Source organism: Ovis aries, chromosome 23 (genome assembly GCF_016772045.2).
Source record: "Ovis aries strain OAR_USU_Benz2616 breed Rambouillet chromosome 23, ARS-UI_Ramb_v3.0, whole genome shotgun sequence".
Taxonomy (NCBI): domain Eukaryota; kingdom Metazoa; phylum Chordata; class Mammalia; order Artiodactyla; family Bovidae; genus Ovis; species Ovis aries.
The window spans coordinates 48618045-48640562 of record NC_056076.1 but is presented as its reverse complement, the minus strand read 5'-3'; the positions used below and the strand labels follow the sequence as shown (position 1 = coordinate 48640562).

Sequence of the window (22518 nt, the reverse complement as noted above, 5' to 3'; positions counted from 1 at the left end):
CTCACTGCACTCCTGCGTTACATTACACTCTAACGACTTTTCATGCATCATTTATCCATTCCCCTCTCAATGGTCATGAGTTGTTTGCAGATGTTTGTTATTATGCTGCTACTGAAAATAAACTTTATGAATCTATGTGTTCTGGGGAGCGGAGGCTTCACTGTGGGCTAGATACTCAGGGAGAACTTTCCAGATGGCAGACCACACTCCCCGTGTGCCATTTCCTACTCTCCCCACATCTCTACCTCTAAGGAGCACCAAAGTGAGCAGCCCAGGACCCCAGACAGACACGATCACGGTAAGCCCCTGCCAGAGCACAGAGCTGGTTCCCTACCTGCTGCGGTGGCGTTCGTCCTCGGGAGAAGGAACAGCTGCTGTCCAGCTGCTCACTGCAGTCTGCTGTCCACTGCAGGGGAGAAAGGAGCGGTCAGTGATGGTAGGACACACAGGCTCGTCCTCACTCTGCCCTGCCCCCCCCAGGCAGGGTTCCGCCGTACTGAAGTATAGCCGGTATGAAATCCTGCTCGGCCATGTCCAACAACAAATCCTTCTCTACGAGCAGGTCCTAGCTGGCATCTCCAGATTCCATGGAGGTGACCCTTTGGCATATGTGTGAGGAAGCAGACTCATTTTCCTTTGCCTAAGCCCACCAATGTGATGAAGATCCAGCTACATTCCAAAGCCAATCAGACGCCACCCAGGGTAAACAGGAGTTTTAAGAAAACGGCACCATGTTTGACCACCTAACCCTGTTTCAGCCATACCAGCCCCTACAGTGTCAAGAAAGTGAAAACGGCTCAGTTGTGCCCGACTCTTTGCTGAACTACACAGTCCATGGAATTCTCCAGGCAAGAATACTGGAGTGGGTGACCTTTCCTTTCTCTAGGGGATCTTCCCAACTCAGGGATCGAACCCAGGTCTCCCACATTGCAGGCAGATTCTTTACCAGCTGAGCCACAAGGGAAGCCCAAGAATACTAGAGTGGGTAGCCTATCCCTTCTCCAGCGGATTTTCCCAACACGTGAATTGAACCGGAGTCTCCTGCATTGCCAGTGGATTCTTTAACCAACTGAGCTACCAGGGAAGCCCTTACAGTGTCAAGGTTGGAGCTAAAGGTGAGGCATGTGTGTGGGGATCATCCCATACACCCAGCCCCCAAATACGGTGGACCTGTGCACTGACAGGAGGGTATGGCATTGGGGAAGAGCCCCAGACTGGCCATCAGAAGCCCAGCTCAAGCCCAGTCCCACCACTGACCTCATGAGAGCTCAGGGGCCTCTCGGGCCCCCATGGTGGTCTGGCCACCAGCAGTGTGACCGTCCCCAGAGCCTGCCACACGGGGTGTTTGGTCCCACCCTCCACCAGCTCAATCACTCTCTGAGGGCAGGACCTGTCTTCTCTACTTGGACGAGCCTTCCAAGGGAAGTTTAAGAGCCGCTGAAATCAACCTTATCTCCCTGGCTCTACTTTGTCTTCGATAATATGGGGACAGCAAGACTGGGTGACTCTGCAAAGGTGGGAATGAAGGGCCTTTGTAAGCCATAAAAAATCTATACATAGGCCTGGTGGTCCAGTGGGAAAGAATCCGCTGGCCAGTGCAGGGGACATGGTTTCAATCCCTGGTCTGGGAAGACCCTACATGCGAAGAGACGACTTAGCCCTTGCGCCTAAAGCCAACGCTCCACTTGGCGCAACTGGAGAAGGCCTGCATGCAGCAATGGGGACCCAGAGCAGCCGTAAATAAACAAATCTAAAAAAACAAACCTATGCATAGATCCTGAGTAGAAGCACCAGTACAGCTCTTCCACTGCAATGAGCTATCCAGGTATGTGGAGGTGCTTGTACTATTGTGTTAAATGTGAGGTAGGCTCTCCAGCTTATGTTGAACACTGACCTCAAACTACAACCTGTATGAGTCACAAAAACCAGAGGAGCCCAATCTCTGTTTGACACACTTGGTCAGAACTGTGAGTGAGTGTGGATGGCTCAAGGCCATCACCAACCTGGATGTGTAAAACCTTGGCAAGACACACCCTCCAGACTGTGGGTCAAGGATGTGACTTTTGTATAAGAAAGACATTTTACTACAATGCTGATGATACAGGCTGGTACAAGTGTCTTCTACAGCCATGTTGGCCAATAAATAGGAACCACAGATGTAATTTTAAATGATTAGCCAGATTTAAAGAAGGAAAAGAAAAAGGTAAAATTAAATTTAACAATCCATTTATTTCAATAATTACTTAATATAAAAATGATCAATAAGATATTTTACATACTTCTCTCCATACTAAGATTTTGAAATCTGCTTAGAGCTTGTCAATTTATTTTTTTTATTATTTATTTAGCTATTCATTGGCTGTGCCATGAGGCATGTGAGATCTTAGTTCCAGACAAGGGATCAAATCTGTGCCCACTGCACTGGAAGGGCAGAGTCTTAACCACTGGACCACCAGGAAATCCAGAGCTTGTCAATTTTTCAAGTGCTCAAGAGCCATACATAGCTAGTGGCTGTCATATTGGACAGTCCAGCTCAGTGTGAAGGAACAGGTAAAGGCCAGGCACTAGTCCCCAAAGAGTGTGCCCTCCAAGTTGCTTCCTGCTCATCCCTGCTCTGTACTGCAGAGGGGCTGAACCCTGCAGACTCAGGGGCTTCCAGGTGGGTTGGCTCAAGGCAGACAAGAAGACAGGGAAGCCCTGAAGTCTCTCCCCCTTCTCTCTGTGCCTCAGGCAGTGTTACCAGCAGCGACTGGGTCTCTGCAAGGTTCCAGCCTCACCAGATAGGCTTTCTGTGTAAGACCCCTAACCCTGGGCTCTGGCAATACCATCTCCACCCTTTCTGCCTCAGGCCTAAAGGAAGCGGTGGCTTCCTGTGGTTGTCTAGTTTCTCAGCTCTTTTATCATCTGGATAATCAACTCCCTGGGTTGGATTCCCTGTCTGGATACTTGAGTTTCAAAGCATCTCTGCAAAGATATTTATTAAATTATAGGGGAAAAAAAAAGAAAAAACATGAGAAGTCCATCAGATACCACCTTAAACCAAGTGATCAAGGAGAACATCATCTGTAATAAAACATAGAACCACCATGGACTTCCCAGCATAATGCCCTGGGAAGGGCCATGTCACTCTTAAGGGGTTCTTGCCAAAAATGCACAGTGTCAATCAGGCAACCCAAACTGATGAAATTTCCAAAAAATAAATGACCTTCAAAAGTGTCAGGGTTGTAGGGATAAGAAAAGACCACAGGAGTGCCACAGGTTGGAGGAGAATAAGAAAACAAGACAATTCAATGCAAACTTGGATCTCGGAACAGGAAAAGGATATTAGTAGATACACTGGTGATTTTCGAGTAAAATCTCATTTTACCAATGCTAATTTCTCAGTTTTGATCATTGCACTATGGTTACATAAGATGTTCATATTAGGGAGCAGGCGCATCGGAACACCTGTACTATTTTAGTGCATCTGCTATAAGCCAAAAGGAACTTGAAAACAAAAAGTAATCCAGGGACTTCCCTGACAGTCCAGGGCTTAAGATTAAGATTCCATGCTTCCACTGCAGGGGACACGGGTTCAACCCATGGTTGGAGAACTAAGATCCCGCATGCCGCATGGCATGGCAAAAAAAAAAAAAAAGTAATCCACGTATGTATATATGTGTTTAGATATATACATTTGTAAACTACCTGGACTACCATAAAAACAATCCCTCTGCTTTACTGCTCCCCATACTTGCGGGGTGTCTCCTTTCCTGGCTGGAGCCTGGCTGAGAGCAGGGAGGGTGCTCAAGATGCAGCGTGGCTAACAGTCAGGGGAGAACTACATGCCTCACGCCTCGTCCCCTCCCAGGACAGCCTTGCAGAGACAGGCTTCCTCCCCTGGGGCATCCCAAACACTTCAACCCCAGCTGCACACTTGCCAAGGTGACACCCCGTAGAACAGTGACCCGAGGGTGGGGACACTTCCTCCTGGGATCAGCGTGATCCCTGGCAGGGCAGAGGCAGGCAGCGACACTGGCTGTCCAGACAGGCAGGCACAGAGGGGAGGCCGAGTCTTCTGCACAGCCACGTGCCGCCTCGGCCCCCTGGATGAGACGTCTCTGCTTGGTCAGAGGTCACCTTCAACTTTACAGCGGCCAACCTTCCCGAGTGCCTCTGCTGTGGGACCTGCACCCAGCGCTCCCTTCACAGGAGAGGTGAGATGCCCAGGAACAGTAAGACGGGGAGGGGGGATGCAAGGCTGAGAAGAAGGACAGTGTGCTCTCGAAGGATTCTCTGGGGAAGGAAGGCAGTCAAGCCCGGATCCCTGGAGGAGAGTGAGCCCGAATGTGGACCCAGCAGAGGAATACCAGCCAGCTCAGGGGCAGGGGGTAGCAAGCAGGACCCTCCTGCTAGGCAGTCAGAGCCTCCTCCCGGGTGCACAGGGGGTGGCAGGCTTGTGACGGGGTGGCAGGGGCCAGCGCGTCGGGCGAGCGGCGGGGGGTGGTGCGGGGAGGGGGAGCATCATCAGTGCTGTTAGAAGGCTGAACTGGCCAGGAGTATGGGTGTGGGGAGTCTGCTCGTCAGGAGGCTCGCGTCCTGAGTCGTTCGGGTCTCCACTGGGAGAGCAGGCAGCAATGGAAATGGGAGTGGCTCTGAGAGCATCGTACGGACAAGCAGTGAGCAGAGGGCTGATGTGTGTAGGAAAGCTAGCAAGAAAGGAAAGTCCACAGAAACCCACCCCAGAGACCCAGCTGTGGCCCTGGGGAAAGCTGTTGGAGGAAGGTACAACGTTCCTGATGCCCCCAAGTTAAAGTGTTAGTTGCTCAGCTTGTGTCTGACTCTTTGTGACCCCCTGGACTGTCGCCCTCCAGGCTCCTCTGCCCATGGGATTCTCCAGGCAAGAATACTGGAGTGGGTTGCCACTTCCTCCTCCAGGGGATCTTCCCGACTCAGGGGTTGAACCTGGGTATCCTGCATGGCAGGCAGATTCTTTACCCTGCACTTAGCCCCGGAAGCTGCACCCACTGGGCCTGTGTGGCACCCCACCTCCAACTCCCCAGCCACATCTGCGCTCTGCTGCTGCCTGAAGCCCCTGGGAGCTCTCCCTTCCCTGCTCAGGGCTCCCCACCATCTGCTGGGATCCTGCTGCCCAGCTATCTTCTTCCTGCTTAGGCTGAAGCCACCACCCTCTCCGTCCCCTTTGCCTTTAATGAGCTACTGCCTAGAGAAAACACAGGCCTTCCGGGAACCGTCCTCATCTGCATGAGCTGATTCCAGAACAAGAGAAGAGCCCTCTTGGGGAACACTCTCCTCGGCCCTGCCCCCATGCCTGGGTCAGCCCAGCGTATTTCTCCTTTGGGGTGAAGGGTTTAGAGCTGGGAGCAAGTTCCCTGGAGGGTAAGGTAGCCCCTCCTGAAAAGGTTGTGGAACACAAAGAGGCAGGAAAGGTGGGACATCTGTGTACAGGGGAACCAACCATGGAATTCACAAGAGTGGTTTGGGGTCTTCACCATAACTGCTATCACCTAGTTCTTAATTTAAAAAGACGAAAGAAAGACGGCACAGGGTTAAGGTTTAACAAACAAAAGCGCACAGATGGTTTATTCTGTACTCAAAACAGATGCTTCTTCTATCTGCTCTTATCAGTGATTCTAAATACTTCATGCTAAAAGAATTAAAATCTGTTATCAGTCATTTGCTGGCCAGGATGGACAATATCTGGAGAGCAGACTTGCCGGAGGACAGAGGACGCCACTGAGGGTTGAGGGAGGAGTGAAAAGAGAAAAGCCCAAGTCAGGGAGGCTGCAGGAGCCCCCTCTCCAGTGGTGTTTGAAATCCTTGGACTTGCCCTTCCAGACATGGACGTGTATCAAGTGAAAGGTGCTCCGCCTTATCTGAGTCTTTGAGACCCCATGGACTATACAGCAATTCTCCATGGACTTCTCCAGGCCAGAATACTGGAGTGGATAGCCTTTCCCTTCTCCAGGAGATCTTCCCAACCCAGGAATCAACACCAGGTCTCTGCAGGCAGATTCTTTACCAGCTGAGCCACCAGGGAAGCCTGGATGTGTATCAAGGGCAGAGTCAAACCAGCAGGCTGAATCAGTAAGAGGAGAGGAAAAGACCAGCTGATAAAACTGCATCCATGTACAGACAGATGTGTACACAGGAACTTAGTATATGATAAGGACAGTGTCTCACATGAGGGGAGGGACAGACCATCAATAAACAATATACACAGGGACTGAGACAACCAGCGAGCTAGTGAAGAGAAAATGACCCTAGCGTCTGCCTCCTACCACACATGGACAACACATTCCAAGTTGGTTAAAATCCAAGACGCAAGTTTTAAATTCCATCAGTCTAAAATTTTGTGTTAAAAAAAAAAAAATTCACAAACACAAAGGCAAGTGAGAGGTCCCTTGCAACATGTATAGCAAAGGGTTCCTCACCAGGACATATAAAGATGTCATTTAAACCCAGGCACAAAGACTGCTACATACATGAACATTTACTCCACACAGATCCCTAGGCCTGTTTATTACCCCCAAGTTTGCAAACACGGAACCTGAGACAAAGCATAGCTAAGTAACTGATCCAGGGAGACACAGCCAAGAGAGAGGCAGAATGAGTAAAACGGATAAACAGGTGTTAGTTCAAAGAGCCAGTGAAGATGTTGGAAACTAAATGTACTTATGATCATGGATTCGATGCTGAACCAGAAATTATTTTACTGTAGTAAAATATAATTTACACTTTAACTATTTTTAAGTGCATAATTCAGTGGCATTAAGTTCATTCACCTTGGTATTCAACCAACACCAACATCCAGCTCCAGTACTTTTTCATCCCAAGCTGAAACTGCCTCCATCAAACAGGCACTCCCCATCCCACTCCTCCAAAACCCTGGTAACAACTTTTCTACTTTCATTCTCTATGGATCTGAGTATTCTACAAGCCTAACAGAAGTGGGAGCAAGCAGTATTTGTCCTCTGTGTCTGAATGATTTCTCTTGGCATAAAGTCCTTAAGGTTCATCCATGTGACAGAATTTCCCTTTTTTTCTTTTTCAAGCCTCAGTAATATTCCTGTATGTATGGACTGTATTCTGTTCATCCAATCATTCACTGATGAACAAAAGTGTTTCCACCTTTTGGCTATGGTGAATAATACGGCTGTGAACATCCTGTACAAGCATCTGGTCAAATACCTCCTTTCAATTCTTTCGGGTATATATCCAGAAGTAGAACTGCTGGGTTATATAGTAGTTCTATGTTTAATTCGCTGAGGAACCTAGAATTTTTTTTTTTTTTTGGTGTTTTTATAAAGGACATTATTGGGGAAACAGGGCAGTATAAGGTCTATAGAGTAAATAATCATATTGTATCTGCGTCATGAATATGTAAGAGAATGTCCTTGTTCTTCGTAAATACACACTGAAGCATTTAGGGATAGAGGGGAAATCCCTCCATATACAGAATCTATTGATCAGTTGCTCTATCAAGAGGATAGAGAATGCAAATGTGATAAAATATTAACAAGTGGAAAATCTGGGTGAAGGATATGCAGGAATTCTTTGTTTTATTAGTATAATTTTTATGCACATCTGAAATTATTTCAAAGTGAAAAATTATTTTAAAAGCCATCTTATCCAGGACTTCTTAATCAAGGGGTGCCAGGGCCAGCTGGGGCGGGGAAGGCGAGCAATTTGAAGGTCTAGTGGGAACCACTGCTCTCACCCAACACCCTCTTTTCCTGGTGAGGGGCCCAAGAGGAGAAGGGCTTCCTCACGGAGCCCAGCATGGGACAGCCTAAAGGTGAGGGCTTCCGGAAGTCAGGAGCATACAAGACCGCTTCCTCTGTCCTCGTCCATGGTCTTACTGACCAGGAGAGGGAGGCCAGGGGAGGCGGGAGTGGAGACTGCCTGGCAGCTCACTCTCTCACCCACAGTGACACTCCAGAAAAATCTTGGGGTGCGGGGGGGCTCGGGGAGGATGCGGCCCAAGGGCTGAGATTTGAGAGGGACGAAACCTTTTCCTCCAATCTGAAGACAAACTAACAAAAAACTCAGGCAACTTTTCTATTGTAGAGGCAGTTTAATGCAGCGTTTAGGATTCTGAATTCTTTTTCGTTTCTTTGCTGTTTTTTTGTTTTGTTTTGTTTTTGGCTGTACAACCAGGCTTCCAGGATCTCAGTTCCCTGACCAGGGATTGAACCCAGGTCCAGCAGTGAAAGCGCCGAGTCCCACATTGGACCGCAGGGAATTCCCAAGAGCCTGAGTTCTTGAAGCAGCAAATCTGAGTTCATATTCCTGCTCTGCCTCTTAATCTGTCACCTTGGGCACATGCCTTCCTTCCTCAGGCTGTTTCCCTTTCTTGTAATAAAACAAGAGAAACTGCCACAGCACAGGCTCAGGGTACGGCACCTGCAGCAAGGCCACCTGGTTCGAACCGCAGACTGACCACGCGCTCACTAAGTGGCCTTAAGCAGTGTATTCAACCTCTCTGAGCCTCTGTTTCCTCCCCTGTAAGCAGGCAACAATAGAGCATCTTCTTCACAGCATCACTTCGCTTCACTTCACGGCAAACAGATGGGGAAACAGTGGAAACAGTGACAGACTTTATTTTTTTAGGCTCCAAAATCACTGCAGATGGTGACTGCAGCCATGAAATTAAAAGACATTTGCTTCTTGGATGAAAAGCTATGACCAACCTATACAGCATATTAAAAAGCAGAGACATTACTTTGCCAACAAAGGTCTGTCTAGTCAAAGCTATGGTTTTTTCCAGTAGTCATGTATGGATATGAGAGTTGGACTATAAAGAAAGTTGAGCGCCAAAGAATTAATGCTTTTGAACTGTGGTGTTGAAGAAGACTCTTGAGAGTCCCTCGGACTGCAAGGAGATCCAACCAGTGAATCCTAAAGGAAATCAGTCCTGAATATTTACTGGAAGGACTGATGCTGAAGCTGAAACTCCAATACTTTGGCCACTTGATACAAAGAACTGACTTGTTGGAAAAGACCCTCATGCTGGGAAAGATTGAAGGAGGGGGTGACAGAGGATGAGATGGTTGGATGGCATCAGCGACTCAATGGACACGAGTTTGAGTAAACTTTAGGAGCTGGTGATGGACAGGGAGGTCTGGAGTGCTGCAGTCCATGGGGTCGCAAAGAGTTGGATATGACTGAGTGACTGAACTGAACTGAACTTCACAGCATTGTTATGTAAAGTAAATGAGTTGACATGGATACCCCTCCCTGTCCTTTGGTAATTCCTCCTCAGGGTCCCAACTTCTTGGAGCTCAGTCTTTGACCCTTTTGTCTAAGCTCCCTTACTCCTTGGGCTTAAAAGGCCACCCATATGTCACCATTTACAAATGTAAATCTCCAGGTCATTCTCTTTCTCAGAACACCACTCTGTACATCCAACTGCTTAATTGACATCTCTACCAAAACATCCAGTACTATATTTTCCTCTTATTTATATATTTTTTTAATTGGAGGAAAATTGTTTTACAATGCTATGTTGGTTTCCACCATTGTTGTACAGCAGAATCCAGTACTATTTTAAACCTCTCACATCTGAAAACTGAACTCTTGACCTCCCCAACACTGATCTTCCAGGGTCTTCCGTCTCATTTCTGGAAAGTCTGTCCTTCCACAGGCTCAGGCTATTGTCAAGGCCAGTCATGTTGTCTGTGCCTTAAAGTATGGGAAACTGACCACCTCTCACCACCTCCACAGTCCCACACGGGTCCAAGCTGCCATCACCTCTGACCTTGGCCAACCAAGGACTTCCTTGTCCCCTGCTTCCTTTCCGCCCTGCCCCTCGACATTGCTGACTATCCACAAAGCACCCAGAGTGGTTCAATCTAACCAATACCACCTCTCTCCTCTGCTCAAAACCCTCTAGCATCTCACTGACCAGGCCCCACAGATGTGGCTCTTTGTTCCCACCAGACTGGCTCCAAAGCTACTCCTCAAAGTGGGGTACACTCCCACACCAGAGCTGTGTTCCTGACAACCCCTCTGCCTGGAAGGCTGGTTCCTTAGTGGCCTCACTCTCACCCTCTTCAAATCTGTACTCAAAGGTCTAAGTAAGTCTTCTAGACAGCCCAGCACCCAGGGCCCTTCTTGCCTCTTTCACGTATACATCACCTTCTAACATCCTGTTTCCTTCTTTGTCTAACACCTGTCTTTCTCCCTCTGAAGGTAACTTCTATTCATGACTTTATCCCCAGAACCTAGAACAGGGCCTGAATTAATCATTCTTAGCTCTAATTATATTTCATTATGTAGCCAATGGTAACTGGCTGGTTTCAGCAACTGTACTTTATGCCCAAACCACCAAACAATGTGTAGGAGACCAAGCTAAATAAGGAAACAAGCTAAAAGCTACATGTATGCTAGAAGCTCAACTCTTGAGAGGTATATTAAGAAAAAAATAATACACAAAAACTACTAGTTTTTATCATAAAATTATGGTGGGCTTCTTTCTGTTTTCTGATTGTCCCTGTTTTTCTACTGTTGCTTTAAAAGTAAAATAAAAATTTAACCTGTTTTTAAAAACAACTGGTAATCAGATTTAAAAGGGCTCAGCCTCACTAAAAATCAAGGAAATGCAAATTACAGCGACAAGAGACCATTTGTCCCAGTCCACTGGTGGTCCTGTGAATAACGCAACAGGCTTTCTGGAGAGCAATGTGGCATTAGCTATCATATTTTATTCTTTTTCTCAGCATCCACCTAAAGAAATGCTTCTACATGTGCAGGAGGAGACATGTTCAGAAGTGTTCGCTGATGTATCCTGTATCTCCAGGGGAAATTCTGAAAGTAATCTGAAAGTCCAGCAATAGGTGAACGGTTAAACTATGGAACATCCGTACTGTGGGTTCCTTTGCAGCCATTACACAGCACACAGCAGATGTGCAAGCCTGGAGGAATCACTAGGGCAAACAGCCAGGTGAAAAAGGTGAGTTCCCAAACAACATACTCCCCAGCTATGATATAAGATTTGGGAATAATATATTTCTGTAAGTCATTAAAAAGGTGAGGAAGTTAACTCATCATTCTGATGGACGTAGAGGTGAGACAGTGGAATAAGGCAGTAGCTAATTAGCCTTTGAATTCTTAAGTATCATGAGAATATATGCATACAGTAATTGTGTGATTAAAAATAAATTATCTTTTTAAATAAGGAGAAAGATAAAATGACTCCCCATATTCACCCACCCCACAGTTCCCCTTAAACTCACTTCTGTTAAGCCTTTCATGGCTGGTCCACCATTGAGCGTTTCCTCCTTTGAGCAACCATGGCAGGGAAGAAGGACTCCAAGGGCAGGAGGAAATGAGGGAATGGGACAGAAGAGGGGTGAGGGAACAGTGCACAGGGGAAGCAGAATGCAAGGAAAGATGTGAAGAGAAAGAGGGAAGGAAAATGCTGTGAGAAAGCAACTTCACACTCATCTGAATCCTCTTATTATTCCTCTCTCTGTAAGGTCTCTTCCAAATGCATGACTTCCAAGAGCCTCACAGCATCCAAAAGAACTATAGGAAGTTATCTTCACCCTCACTGGCTCTTCATGTGACTTGTTACCAAGAATTCTGGGGGAAACACGCTTTCATTAGACATATCTATTTTTTACAATGTCCCTACATTCTATCCTTCCGAGAGAGTAGAGCTCCAGGCCCTTCACCATGGAGGGGTGGGGAAGGGAGACAGACAAATCCACCTGCGGCTGTGGTCATCAACCTGAAAAGGACGTCAGAGTCACATGGGAGCTGACGGGAATGTCAATGCCCAGACCCGTCCCCATTCCACTCAACTCTGGGGTGGGACCTGCCCAAGCTCCCAAGCAATTCCAGTGAACAGCCAGAGCGGTGAACACTGCTTTAAAGCTTGCTGATGGTCCATAAAACCATCGAGTAATATCAGAGGTGCCAAACTTCCCTACTTACAACATCCCAGTCTCTTCCTCAAAAGGTTACTGGTCAATCCCAATTCTCATTCCACAGGGAAAAAAAGTATACTATCCTCCCAGCAGCCTGCTAGTCACAGCCTGTATCTATCAGGGAACCAAAAGTAAGTGGGGAAGGGGTGGACCCCAGGGCCCAGCTCAGCCACCACTGAGTAGTGGGGTTTGGCTATGTCCCATCTCTGCATCTCAGTTTTTCTCTTCTGCAGAATAGAGCCATCACCTCCCTACTCCCAAGGACAGAGTAAGGACAATTTTCAGGATGTGCCTTTGTGGACTTGTAATCCATTGGAAGGGAGGCACTCTTAAAATGTGTGGGGTGATTTTAAATTGATATCCCAAACATGCTGGGAAACTTAGAACATACATTCTCTGAGTTACTCATTTAGGATTAAAAGGAACCTCTCTCTCTTCTTCTCTCCCTCCCATTCATCCATCCATTCATTCATTTTCCTTTCTAGTTGTGGGTGGGGAGGGGCAGGGAGCACACTCTTTACAAGCATTGGGAGGTATTTTCTTTCTGAGAGTCAACTGTCATCTCTCAGATCCTAAAAAATGACCTCACACACTGAAAAGCAACATTCTTCTCCACTCCCTCAAGTCTTCTCAAGGTTTCCAAGATTCTTAACAATTTTCTCTCCCAGAAACATCAAAACACCACTGCAGACAGGCAGCCTGGGACATTCTCTGAGGTTTTTTTGTTTTTGTCTTTGGCTTCCCTTTAAAACAGTCATCAGGTTAAATAAAAACAAGCAAAAGTGCTTTAGCAGAAAGATTTCCCATTAAGTGGTGTCAATAAAGAGACTGTATTTTTTTCAAAGAGTGGTTATATAGACACTTCTAACCCTGGCCTTGCTTAGAGTCGCCACAGCTGCCCCCTCCCCTGGAGTCTGGACTCCAGCTGTTTTGGGTTAGGGGGGAGTAGTTGATGAGAGCAGGATTGGAATGTTCCCCCCTTGGCCAGCAGCGTACAGGCGGATCCCAGGATCCTGCCAGGTGTTTGCATTCTTCCAGGGAACCTCAGGGAATGCAGGCGGCTTAAGGAATGCATCTAGATGGCACAAGTGCTTTCCACACTCTGCCTCACAGCTAACATCTGTTTAACAGCTGCTCCAGATGTGGATATCTCGGCATGGCTAGGCCCAACCTATCCCAGGAGCAGGAGCTGGGAGTGCAGGGCCCAGATTGAAGCTCTGTGTCCTGAGAACTCAGATGGTCCTACAGAGAGGGCAGAGGCACTGGGAAGGCCCCTCCTTCCAAATTCTCCCTGACGGGAACGGAGATTCTACCACTCGCAAAGCGCTCCACTGGGGTGAAGCCACAGCTTCCTGAGACCCCTCTCTTGGAAGAGCCCATTTCACCTGCAGGACACTTCAGGGGATGCTCTGCTGGAGGCCACCGGAGTCTCCCACACCGTTGGGGAGACAGGCAGCACATGCCAGACCAGCCCTGTGCCTCTCTGTGGGGCTGGAGCCAAGGCCAAGCCCTCTTATCTACTCAAGGCCTTTGCTCCAGCAACCAGCCCCTCTGCCCTGGACCACTCCCATCCAGGCTTATGCCTCCATCGCCTTTGATGGCATCTTCCTGACATCACCTCCTGACCCTCATCACTCCTCACACTCCATGTTCTTGACTTATTTTTCCCCAGAGCATTTGCCATCCACCCCTGGAATAAGGGCCACAAGGGGTGAGCTTTTCCTCTCTTTTGCTCACTCCCGGGTACACGGTCCTAGGACAGTACCAGGTGCAGAGCAGGTGTTCACTACACACTTGTAGCTTGAATATTGAACAGATTACAGGCTCGCTACTACCTGTGATCTTAGAACTTGAAGGACACCCAGGAAAGCACCACATATATTTCCATTTCTCTCTCAGGGCTGATCTTCCCTTCCCTACCCTCCAATGGGGATAAGGCATGCACCCCCATGGCTGTGAAACAGGAGGGAAGGGGACAGAGTGCAACCTCGAGAAGAACAACGGAAGTCATGAAAGTGAAAGTCACTCAGCTGTGTCCGACTCTTTGCAACCCCATGGACTACAGTCCATGGCATTCTCCAAGCCAGAATACTGGAGTGGGTAGCCTTTCCCTTCACCAGGGGTTCTTCTCAACCCAGGGATCCAACCCAGGTCTCTCTCACATTGCAGGCGGATTCTTAACCAGCTGAGCCACCAGGGAAGCCCAAGAATACTGGAGTGTGTAGCCTATCCCTTCTCCTGGGGATCTTCCCAACCCAGGAATCGAACTGGGGCTCTTTACCAACTGAGCTATCAGGGAAGCCCCAGAGTCCACAGACCAGGGAAGCCATATAGTCACAGGACATGACAAAAGCTGATTAGATCTACCTAGATCCAAGATGGCGAAAGATTCAACTTCCAGTAGACCTTGAGCCTCATTAAGGTCATTGTATATCCTCACTGTAATATATTAGCTAAATTACACACTCACCAGCACCATGACAGTTCAGAGCTAACCATAAAAGGCTAAATAGTGGGCAGTGGCCCAATGCCTGGAAATCCTTGCCCTTCCTCCCACCCTAAAGAGTTGGAATCCTCCCACCCATTAGCCTATGAAATTACTCAGCCCATGAAAACTAACCAAGCCATATTTCAGAGCCTCTGGTCCTCTAAGATGGCCCACACTCTGTGGAGTATGTTTCACTCTAAATAAATTCACTTCTTACCTATCATTTTGTCTCTCACTGGATTCTTTCTGAGATAAGACATCAAGAACCCGACCTTCACGAAGTCTTGACAAGTGTGCGATCTCAACTAAGAGCGTGGGTTCAAGCCCCAATCTGAGCTGTACTGTTTTGGTTTCAGAATTTCCCAGGGCCACTCCTGGTCCTGAGTTCCAGGAAAGCCACAAGTTCATTCTGGCCTTCTAAAAGCTGGAGGCTCTGTATCTGCTGCCCACCCAGATAGTGAGTCAGACAGCTGCACTTGGCTTTCCTCCAAACCAGGGGCCACATGTGGCTCCTCTCTACTTGGGAGAGGAGCCCTGGGCTTGAGGGTGGACAAGTACAAGAGATGGACACTGGGCCTCAGACCCTGAGCAGAAGAGACCCTCCTGAACCTCCAGATACAGACAACACCCTGCTCCTCCGGAGTTTTTGAGCCTCTTATCACCTCTGAACTTTCAACATTCCTGAGATGGCAGGATCATCCTCATTCACCAGGTAAGAAAGCCAAGCCTCAGAGAAGTTGAGGGGTCTGCTTGCCTGAGGTCACACATGGAACCAACTCTTGAACAATGATCTACTGAGGATTTATCATGTTCAGCAAAAATGCACTTGACACGGTCACTTCCCTTAATGGTTCACATTCTACTCTGGAGAACTGGAAACTTCCAAATCTCGACCCACAGTCTTTCAGCAGAGTTCACCTTCCACCAGGGCTGCCACAGACTGGCCAGCAGCAGGGAAGCTCCAGAGCTTCAGACCTGAGATTCTGGTCTGAAGGCTTCATGTGCGTCACGAGGTCTGGCACACAGAGCCCTCGGTGAGGCCTGAGAGACACGATCCTTTGGCTGCCAACAACTGCCTGTATTCGACATCAGAGGACCTATTCAGAAGTGACAGACTTTTGATGGTGTGCCTTTGGATGAGCTTCAATCATCAGATGTCTGCTAGAACATGAGCTTGTGGCTCATGGAGCCGGGAGCAGTGCCTTGCACAAAGCAGGTGCTCAATAAACGAGGGTTCCATGAATTGTGAGTCTGCCAGGCCCGAGCTGCCCAGTGGGGTCAGAGGGGCCAGGAGTGCACAGCCGGGGACTTTCTGCCTGGATCCCATACTCTGGTTGGGGGGCCACCCCCATCTTGGCAATCTAGGGCCACACGACCAGACGCTGCCTGGAGCCAGGGCCCCTTAGCATCCCTCTGAGTTTGCCGAGCCCCGTGCCCTCCCGGGCGGTGTTACCTGGGAGATGTGGGACTGCGTCTTCTCGCTCTCGCCGTCACCCTCCGTCTTGTCGGTCAGCAGCCCCTGCACCTGGTACTCCAGCACGTAGCTGTCGATGAAGCGCTCCAGCTCCTCAATTTCCTGGGAGCGGCTGCTCCCGGCCTCGGAGGAGGCGGACGCTGCTGAAGAGTTCTCCATCCCTCCCGCTCAGGGGCCTGGGCTGCAGGAGGCAGAGGACAGATGGGCTCCGTGAGACGACAATGCTGCCGGAGGCAGAGATGGGGGCCCCACCTGAGAAGCCCTCCCCCTCCCGGAGGCACTCCCTCATCCATCCTGCCCTCTCCCAAGCCCTTGAGCAGTCAGTGGGGCGCTGGCTGGCCTTTAGCAAATGAAGAGGAAGCTGTGATTCCTCCTGGGGAGTCGGGAAGGAGACTCAGGCCCAGAGAAGGGCCAGTATTGTGCCTAATTGTCCAGCATCGTAACTGGTGCCATGCTGGGTGTCAGTTCATACCTAGACCTTACCACTCAGGAGAAAGTGGAAAATTGGACCCAGCCTACCACCCCGGCCCCATTTCCCAACATGGAGTTAACAAAATCTATCATAAAGCAGAATAAGACTGACCACAGGTATCTATGTCCCTGACTCCAGCATTGAGACATACAGGGGGTCCCCAGACACAGACGCTTTAAAGGGCCTGCGCCTCCAAGAATACCTCCTTCCAAAGACATGTTTTCGTTTTGGACACCAGACCATCCCTAAATTTGGTGAAGACGGTAGGCGATAACGTGCAGCCTGTTAGTGGTATGTCCAGTAGGACACACGCTATACTCCGTCTCTAAGGACATGGCTAGCTTTTAAAGATACAATGTGTAAGGCCCAGCGGGTTGTCTGGGAGGGCATGGTTCAGCCTTGGACACTGTCTGGTCACCCTCCATAGGAGCGCATGACGCCCTCATTAAGAGCTCAGGCCCTCTCCCTGAGAAGCTTGACATAAAGTTTGACCAGTGTTCCATGGATATCTATTAAAGACTACCAATAAAACTGCTGTCCCTAGGAGGAATTCCCTGGCAGTCCAGGGATTAGGACTCTCCACTTCCACTGCATAGGACATTAGTTCCATCCCTGGTTAGGGAACTAAAATCCTATATGCCTTGTTGCTGCTGCTGCTAAGTCACTTCAGTCATGTCCGACTCTGTGCAACTCCATAGACAGCAGCCCACCAGGCTCCCCCGTCCCTGGGATTCTCCAGGCAAGAACACTGGAGTAGGTTGCCATTTCCTTCTCCAATGCATGAAGTGAAAAGTGAAAGTGAAGTCGCTCAGTTGTGTCTGACTCTTCGCAACCCCATGGACTGCAGCCTACCAGGCTCCTCCGCCTATGGGATTTCCCAGGCAAGAGTACTGGAGTGGGGTGCCATTGCCTTCTCCCTATATGCCTTGAAGCATTGCTTTAAAAAAAAAAGCTGTCCATCTCCAACAGGACGGTTAACCTAGCAGCTACAGGGGCCCAGGCCTGCAGGGACACCTTCACTGTCCACTCTTGTCCTCAAAGCTCCTGCAGCCCACCTGGAAGTTGAGAAAGCTAGAACCATTCTTACTACTAGCTCCCTTCCCAGCAGAGACACCCCCACCCCCCACCCCCCACCACACTCCTGCTCCTGACAGGAAGGGGCTTTAAAGCTGGTCTGGCGTCCCTTCCACTGTCTGGAAATCAGTGCTTTCCAGCGGCAGCCCACTGAGCAGAAAAAGCAGAGATTGCACATGGCTTCACCATCAGAACTAGTACAAGAGTCTTCTACCAAATCACCACCCTTAGATACACAAAGTGAAGTGAAGTGAGGTCGCTCAACAAAGACCCAAGTAAATGGGTGGGGCTGAGACCACAAAGGGCTTTCGGCGCCTTGAATGTGTTGTGGATAATAAAGACAACTTCCTAGTATGTTTAGAGGAACACCTGAATTTCAAAACCTTGGATTACTGAGAGCTTTTGTAGGACACAGTTATTCACCAACACATAAGAGTTTGTTGAGTTTTCAATAGTAATGAATCCAAAATAGGACAAGAAGCGGCCCGAGGGGTTCCAGAAATGCTGCAAGACCATGAATGCTGACTCCCCCAAACCCTCGTCGGGCTCCCAGAGGCTGTGCTGACCATGGGAAGGATGGTCACACAAGTGGACATACGTTCTCCAGCTGATTTCCTGATTCGGGTTTTGGCTCTTGGCTGCTGCATGAGATCCAGCCTCCCTTGGACCCCAAACCAGCTACAGAGGGTATGTGCTAGTCTTCTGAGCTCAGTAACCTTGGGGCTCGTGGGTGTGTCCCAAGCCCCGTGGGAGGAGCCTGTGGTTTCAGGCTTGGGTGCTCTCTTCAGAGTGGGGGAACCCAGGGATGGAGGCCAGGGTGGCGGTGAGTGTGCAGGCAGGCACTTTGCTCAGATTGAAATTAGTGTGCCTAGTGGTGCAAGGGCCGCTTCCTCCACCTGCCATTCAAGGCCCCGAGTGGTCTTACGTCCTTCCTAACACCAACCCCACTACTCAGACAGCTACCTCCTGCCCCCTGGCCACTCTGCTTTTTGTCCTGGATGTAAGTTAAGTGTGGCAGGCTTCAGAACTCAAGAGAGCCCTGAGCATACACTTTCTCCCAGTTACTCAATCAAACATTAACCTCGGAACTCCTGGGAGAGGATTTTGTAAATGTAATTAAACTCCAAGTCAGCAGATCTGCAGACAGACAGAGTATTCAGGAGCCAATCACATGAGCCCCTTACATCCGGGGCTGGAGGGAGAGACAAGAGTTGCCGGCCTGAAGGAGAAGGAATGTGTGTGCAAGGTTCATGGGCAGCCTCGAGAGGCTGACAGCCATCCCTGGTCAATGACCGAGCAGGAAAAGTGCTTCCAGCCTGCAAGAGCAAGAAGTAAATTCAACAAGCCCTGAGCTTGGGGGCAGGTTCTGTCTCCCAGAGCCTCCAGACCAGAACTCAGCCTGACCAACACCCTGCTTTCAGCTTCCTGCTGTGCCGAGAGGGGCTTCTGACTTCCAGCCCTGTGAGATGATAAACAGACGTTATTCTAAGCCTTTAAGTTTGTGGCACTAAACCACTAACACGGGACGCTCTTTCTGCCTCTGTGCTTTTGCTCACTCTGTGTTGCTCACCCAAAGTCACTCTCCCCTTCCTTCCACCTGCCCAGTCTCAGGGTCCTTATACTCACGAGGGGCTAGAACCTTAGAGGCCAGTGCCAACTAGCCCAATCCCCACCTTTAACAGCAGTGAGTGGGCAAAGGATTCACCCAGTCTTAGTCTAGGAGTATGAATATGGCAACCCCTATTAATGACAGGAGCTGCTAATGTACCAGCACAAGTAGCCTGGGCCAGCACCCTCCTCAGCATTCGACAGGCCTTCATCCACTTACCCCTCACTGTAACTCTATGCAATTGATACAAAGTAACTTGCCCAAGATCACACAGCAGAGCTCGGAGTCCACCTACACCTCACTGCCTCTTTTTTTTTTTGAATATAATTGCTTTACAACATTGTGTTAGTTTCATTACAACAAAGTGAATCAGGTTTGCATGCGCGCTAACGACCCCATGGACTGGTGTAGCCCGCCAGGCTCCTCTGTCCATGGGACTCTCTAGGCAAGAATACTGGAATGGGTTGCCATGTCCTTTTCCTGGGGATCTTCCTCACCCAGGGATCAAACTTGAGCCTCTTACATCTCCTACATCGGCGGGGTGTGGCGGGGTTGGGGGAGGGGCTCCTTTAGCACTAGTGCCACCTGGGAAGCCCAAATCAGGTATAGTGAAGTGAAGTGAAGTAGCTCAGTCGTGTCCGACTCTTTGCGACCCCGTGAACTGTAGCCTATTCAAAAGCAGAGACATTACTTTGCCGACTAAGGTCCGTCTAGTCAAGGCTATGGTTTTCCTGTGGTCATGTACGGATGTGAGAGTTGGACTGTGGAGAAGGCTGAGCGCCGAAGAATTGATGCTTTTGAACTGTGGTGTTGGAGAAGACTCTTGAGAGTCCCTTGGACTGCAAGAAGATCCAACCAGTCCATTCTGAAGGAGGTCAGCCCTGGGATTTCTTTGGAAGGAATGATGCTAAAGCTGAAACTCCAGTACTTTGGCCACCTCATGCGAAGAGTTGACTCATTGGAAAAGACTCTGATGCTGGGAGGGATTGGGGGCAGGAGGAAAAGGGGGCGACAGAGGATGAGATGGCTGGATGGCATCACTGACTTGATGGACATGAGTCTGAGTGAACTCTGGGAGTTGGTGATGGACAGGGAGGCCTGGTGTGCTGTGATTCATGGGGTCGCAAAGAGTCAGACACGCCTGAGCGATTGAACTGAACTGAACTGTAGCCAACCAGGCTCCTCTGTCCATGGGATTCTCCAGGCAAGAACACTGGAGTGGGCTGCCATTTCTATCTCCAGGGGATCTTCCGGATCCAGGGTTCGAGCCCGGGTCTCCCACATTGCAGGCAGATGCTTTAACCTCTGAGCCACCTGGGAAGCCCAAGTCAGGTATATGTATACGTACATCCCCACCCTCTGGACCTTCCTCTCACCGCCCCCTCTACCCCGCCCCCGCCATCCCACCCATCTAGGTCATCACAGAGCATGGAGCTGAGCTTCCTGGGCTTTCTCGTCCCACCTCCTGGCAGCCTGCTCAGGCCCTCAGGAAATCACCCACTCCTTTTACCACCGCCCTTCCAAAGCCCAGTGAGTTCTTCAGTGCTCTGTGTGTGTGTCCTAACCTCCACTGGGCTGCAGGCTCGAGAGGGCTGGGCCCCGTGCCATGCTCACGCACGGCCTTGGGCAGGCGGTCGGCCTCAGCAGGGTGGGGTGATAAGGTTGGTGCCCAGAGAAGGCTGAAAAGGAGCCGGCCTGCAGCAAAGGCCAATGTCTAAGGCCGCGCCCATGATTCCTCGAAGAACTTCAGATCTTATCACGGGCTTCTGGCTCCTGTCTCATGAGCAGGCAGAGGACTGGGCTCTGTAGGAACTAGACAGAAGTGTTTCCAGGAGGACCAAGTGCCCAGCCCGGCCTACACAGCAGGCTCAGCTCTACGCTGCTGGGGCTTCCCGGCTCTCATGGGCCTGTCACGGGGCCACACCATCATCCCGGGAGGGAGGCGGGGGCAGCAATCACCCCCTCCTGGCTCACTGAGGAAAGGGGGGACTTGAGACACATTCCCACCCTGGAGAATCCTGGTGCCCAGAGGGAAAAGGAGCAGACCCCACACTGGTCGCTGGTCTTAGAGACCCCCTCCCACTCCAGTCACTGCGGCCCAGGCAGGGTCTCCTGCGCAGCCTGACTGCACGTCCCCTCGGCTGACCATGGCTCCTCGGGCACACACCAACAGCCCCTGCAGGAGGCCCGCTGGTTCCTGCATCTCGGAGCGGGAGGAGCTGATAGCCGCCGCAGCAGCCCTGGATGGAGACAAACCCTCCCTCTCGGTCTCTCAGACAACAGCTGAGGCGCCTTCTCCGTGGTCCCGCAGGGCGACCCAGGGCACAGAGCCCAGAGGCCCACAGGGTGACCAGTCCGTGATGCCCCTTTGCTGACCCCCTCCTCCCGTGTCTCTCCCCCCAGGGAGACCCATTCCTGGGGCATCACTTGGGTTGGGCTCGTTTGTCTGTTCTACAATGAGCCCCAACCAGGGTGCAGGTCCCACCTTCAGAAGAAAAGCCCCGAGCTTTCTCTCTTTACTGGAGAAGAGGGAGGTGGGAGAGGAGACTGGGCCTACATCATCCATCTCCTAGGCCATCAGCCAGGCACTCACTCCCCCACTTTCAATAAAGGTAAAGTACCTATAACTCAAAACATAGCACTGAAGCCATTTTCAAGTGTACAATTCAGCGGCATTAAGTACATTCATCAAGCTATGGTTTTTCCAGTGGTCATGTATGGATGTGAGAGTGACTATAAAGAAAGCTGAATGCAGAAGAACGGATGCTTTTGAACTGTGGTGTTGGAGAAGGCTCTCAAGAGTCCCTTGGACTGCAAGGAGATCCAACCAGTCCATCCTAAAGGAAATCAGTCCAGGGTGTTCATTGGAAGGACTGATGCTGAAGCTCAAACTCCAACACTTTGGCCACCTGATGCGAAGAACTGACTCACTGGACAAGACCCTGATGCTGGGAAAGATTGAAGGCAGGAGGAGAAGGGGACGACAGGGGATGAGATGGTTGGATGGCCTTACCGACTCTATGGACATGAATTTGAGTAGACTCTGGGAGTTGCTGATGGTCAGGGAGGCCTGGCATGCTGCAGTCCATGGGGGTCGCAAAGAGTCAGACATGACTGAGCGACTAAACTGAACTGAAGTACATTCACAGTATTACGTAAGCACCATCACTATCTATTTCCAGAAGACTGTCATCATCCCAACAGAAATCTGGTGCCCAATAAACAGCCCTCCATCCCCTGCCCCAGCCCCTGGCAATTGCTCTCCTTTCTCTCTGAACTTGGCTCCTCTGCATACCTCCTTTAGGTGGCGTCATACAACATCTGTCCTTTTGTGACTGGCTTATTTCACTTCTAATGTTTTCAAGATTCAATCATGTTGTAGAATGTGTCAGAATTTCACGCCTTTTTGTGGATGAATAATACACTGTGTTACAACAACAGACTTATGTACAGACCACATTTTGCTTA

General features: G+C 49.8%; 1 protein-coding gene across 7 annotated transcripts in view; it reads right to left on the bottom strand.

The window, feature by feature from the left end:
- The window catches only part of CTIF (cap binding complex dependent translation initiation factor), a 326137-nt gene that overhangs the window by 232474 nt on the left and 71145 nt on the right, over nt 1-22518 (bottom strand). For all 7 annotated transcript variants that reach the window (XM_060405512.1, XM_027960717.2, XM_015103729.3 and 4 more), the window contains 2 exons: nt 15875-16076; nt 335-406 (listed from right to left, as the gene is read on the bottom strand). In XM_060405512.1, coding sequence (XP_060261495.1) covers nt 335-406; nt 15875-16054 — 252 coding nt within the window. In that variant the 5' untranslated portion in view covers nt 16055-16076. The remainder of the gene's footprint in view (nt 1-334; nt 407-15874; nt 16077-22518) is intronic.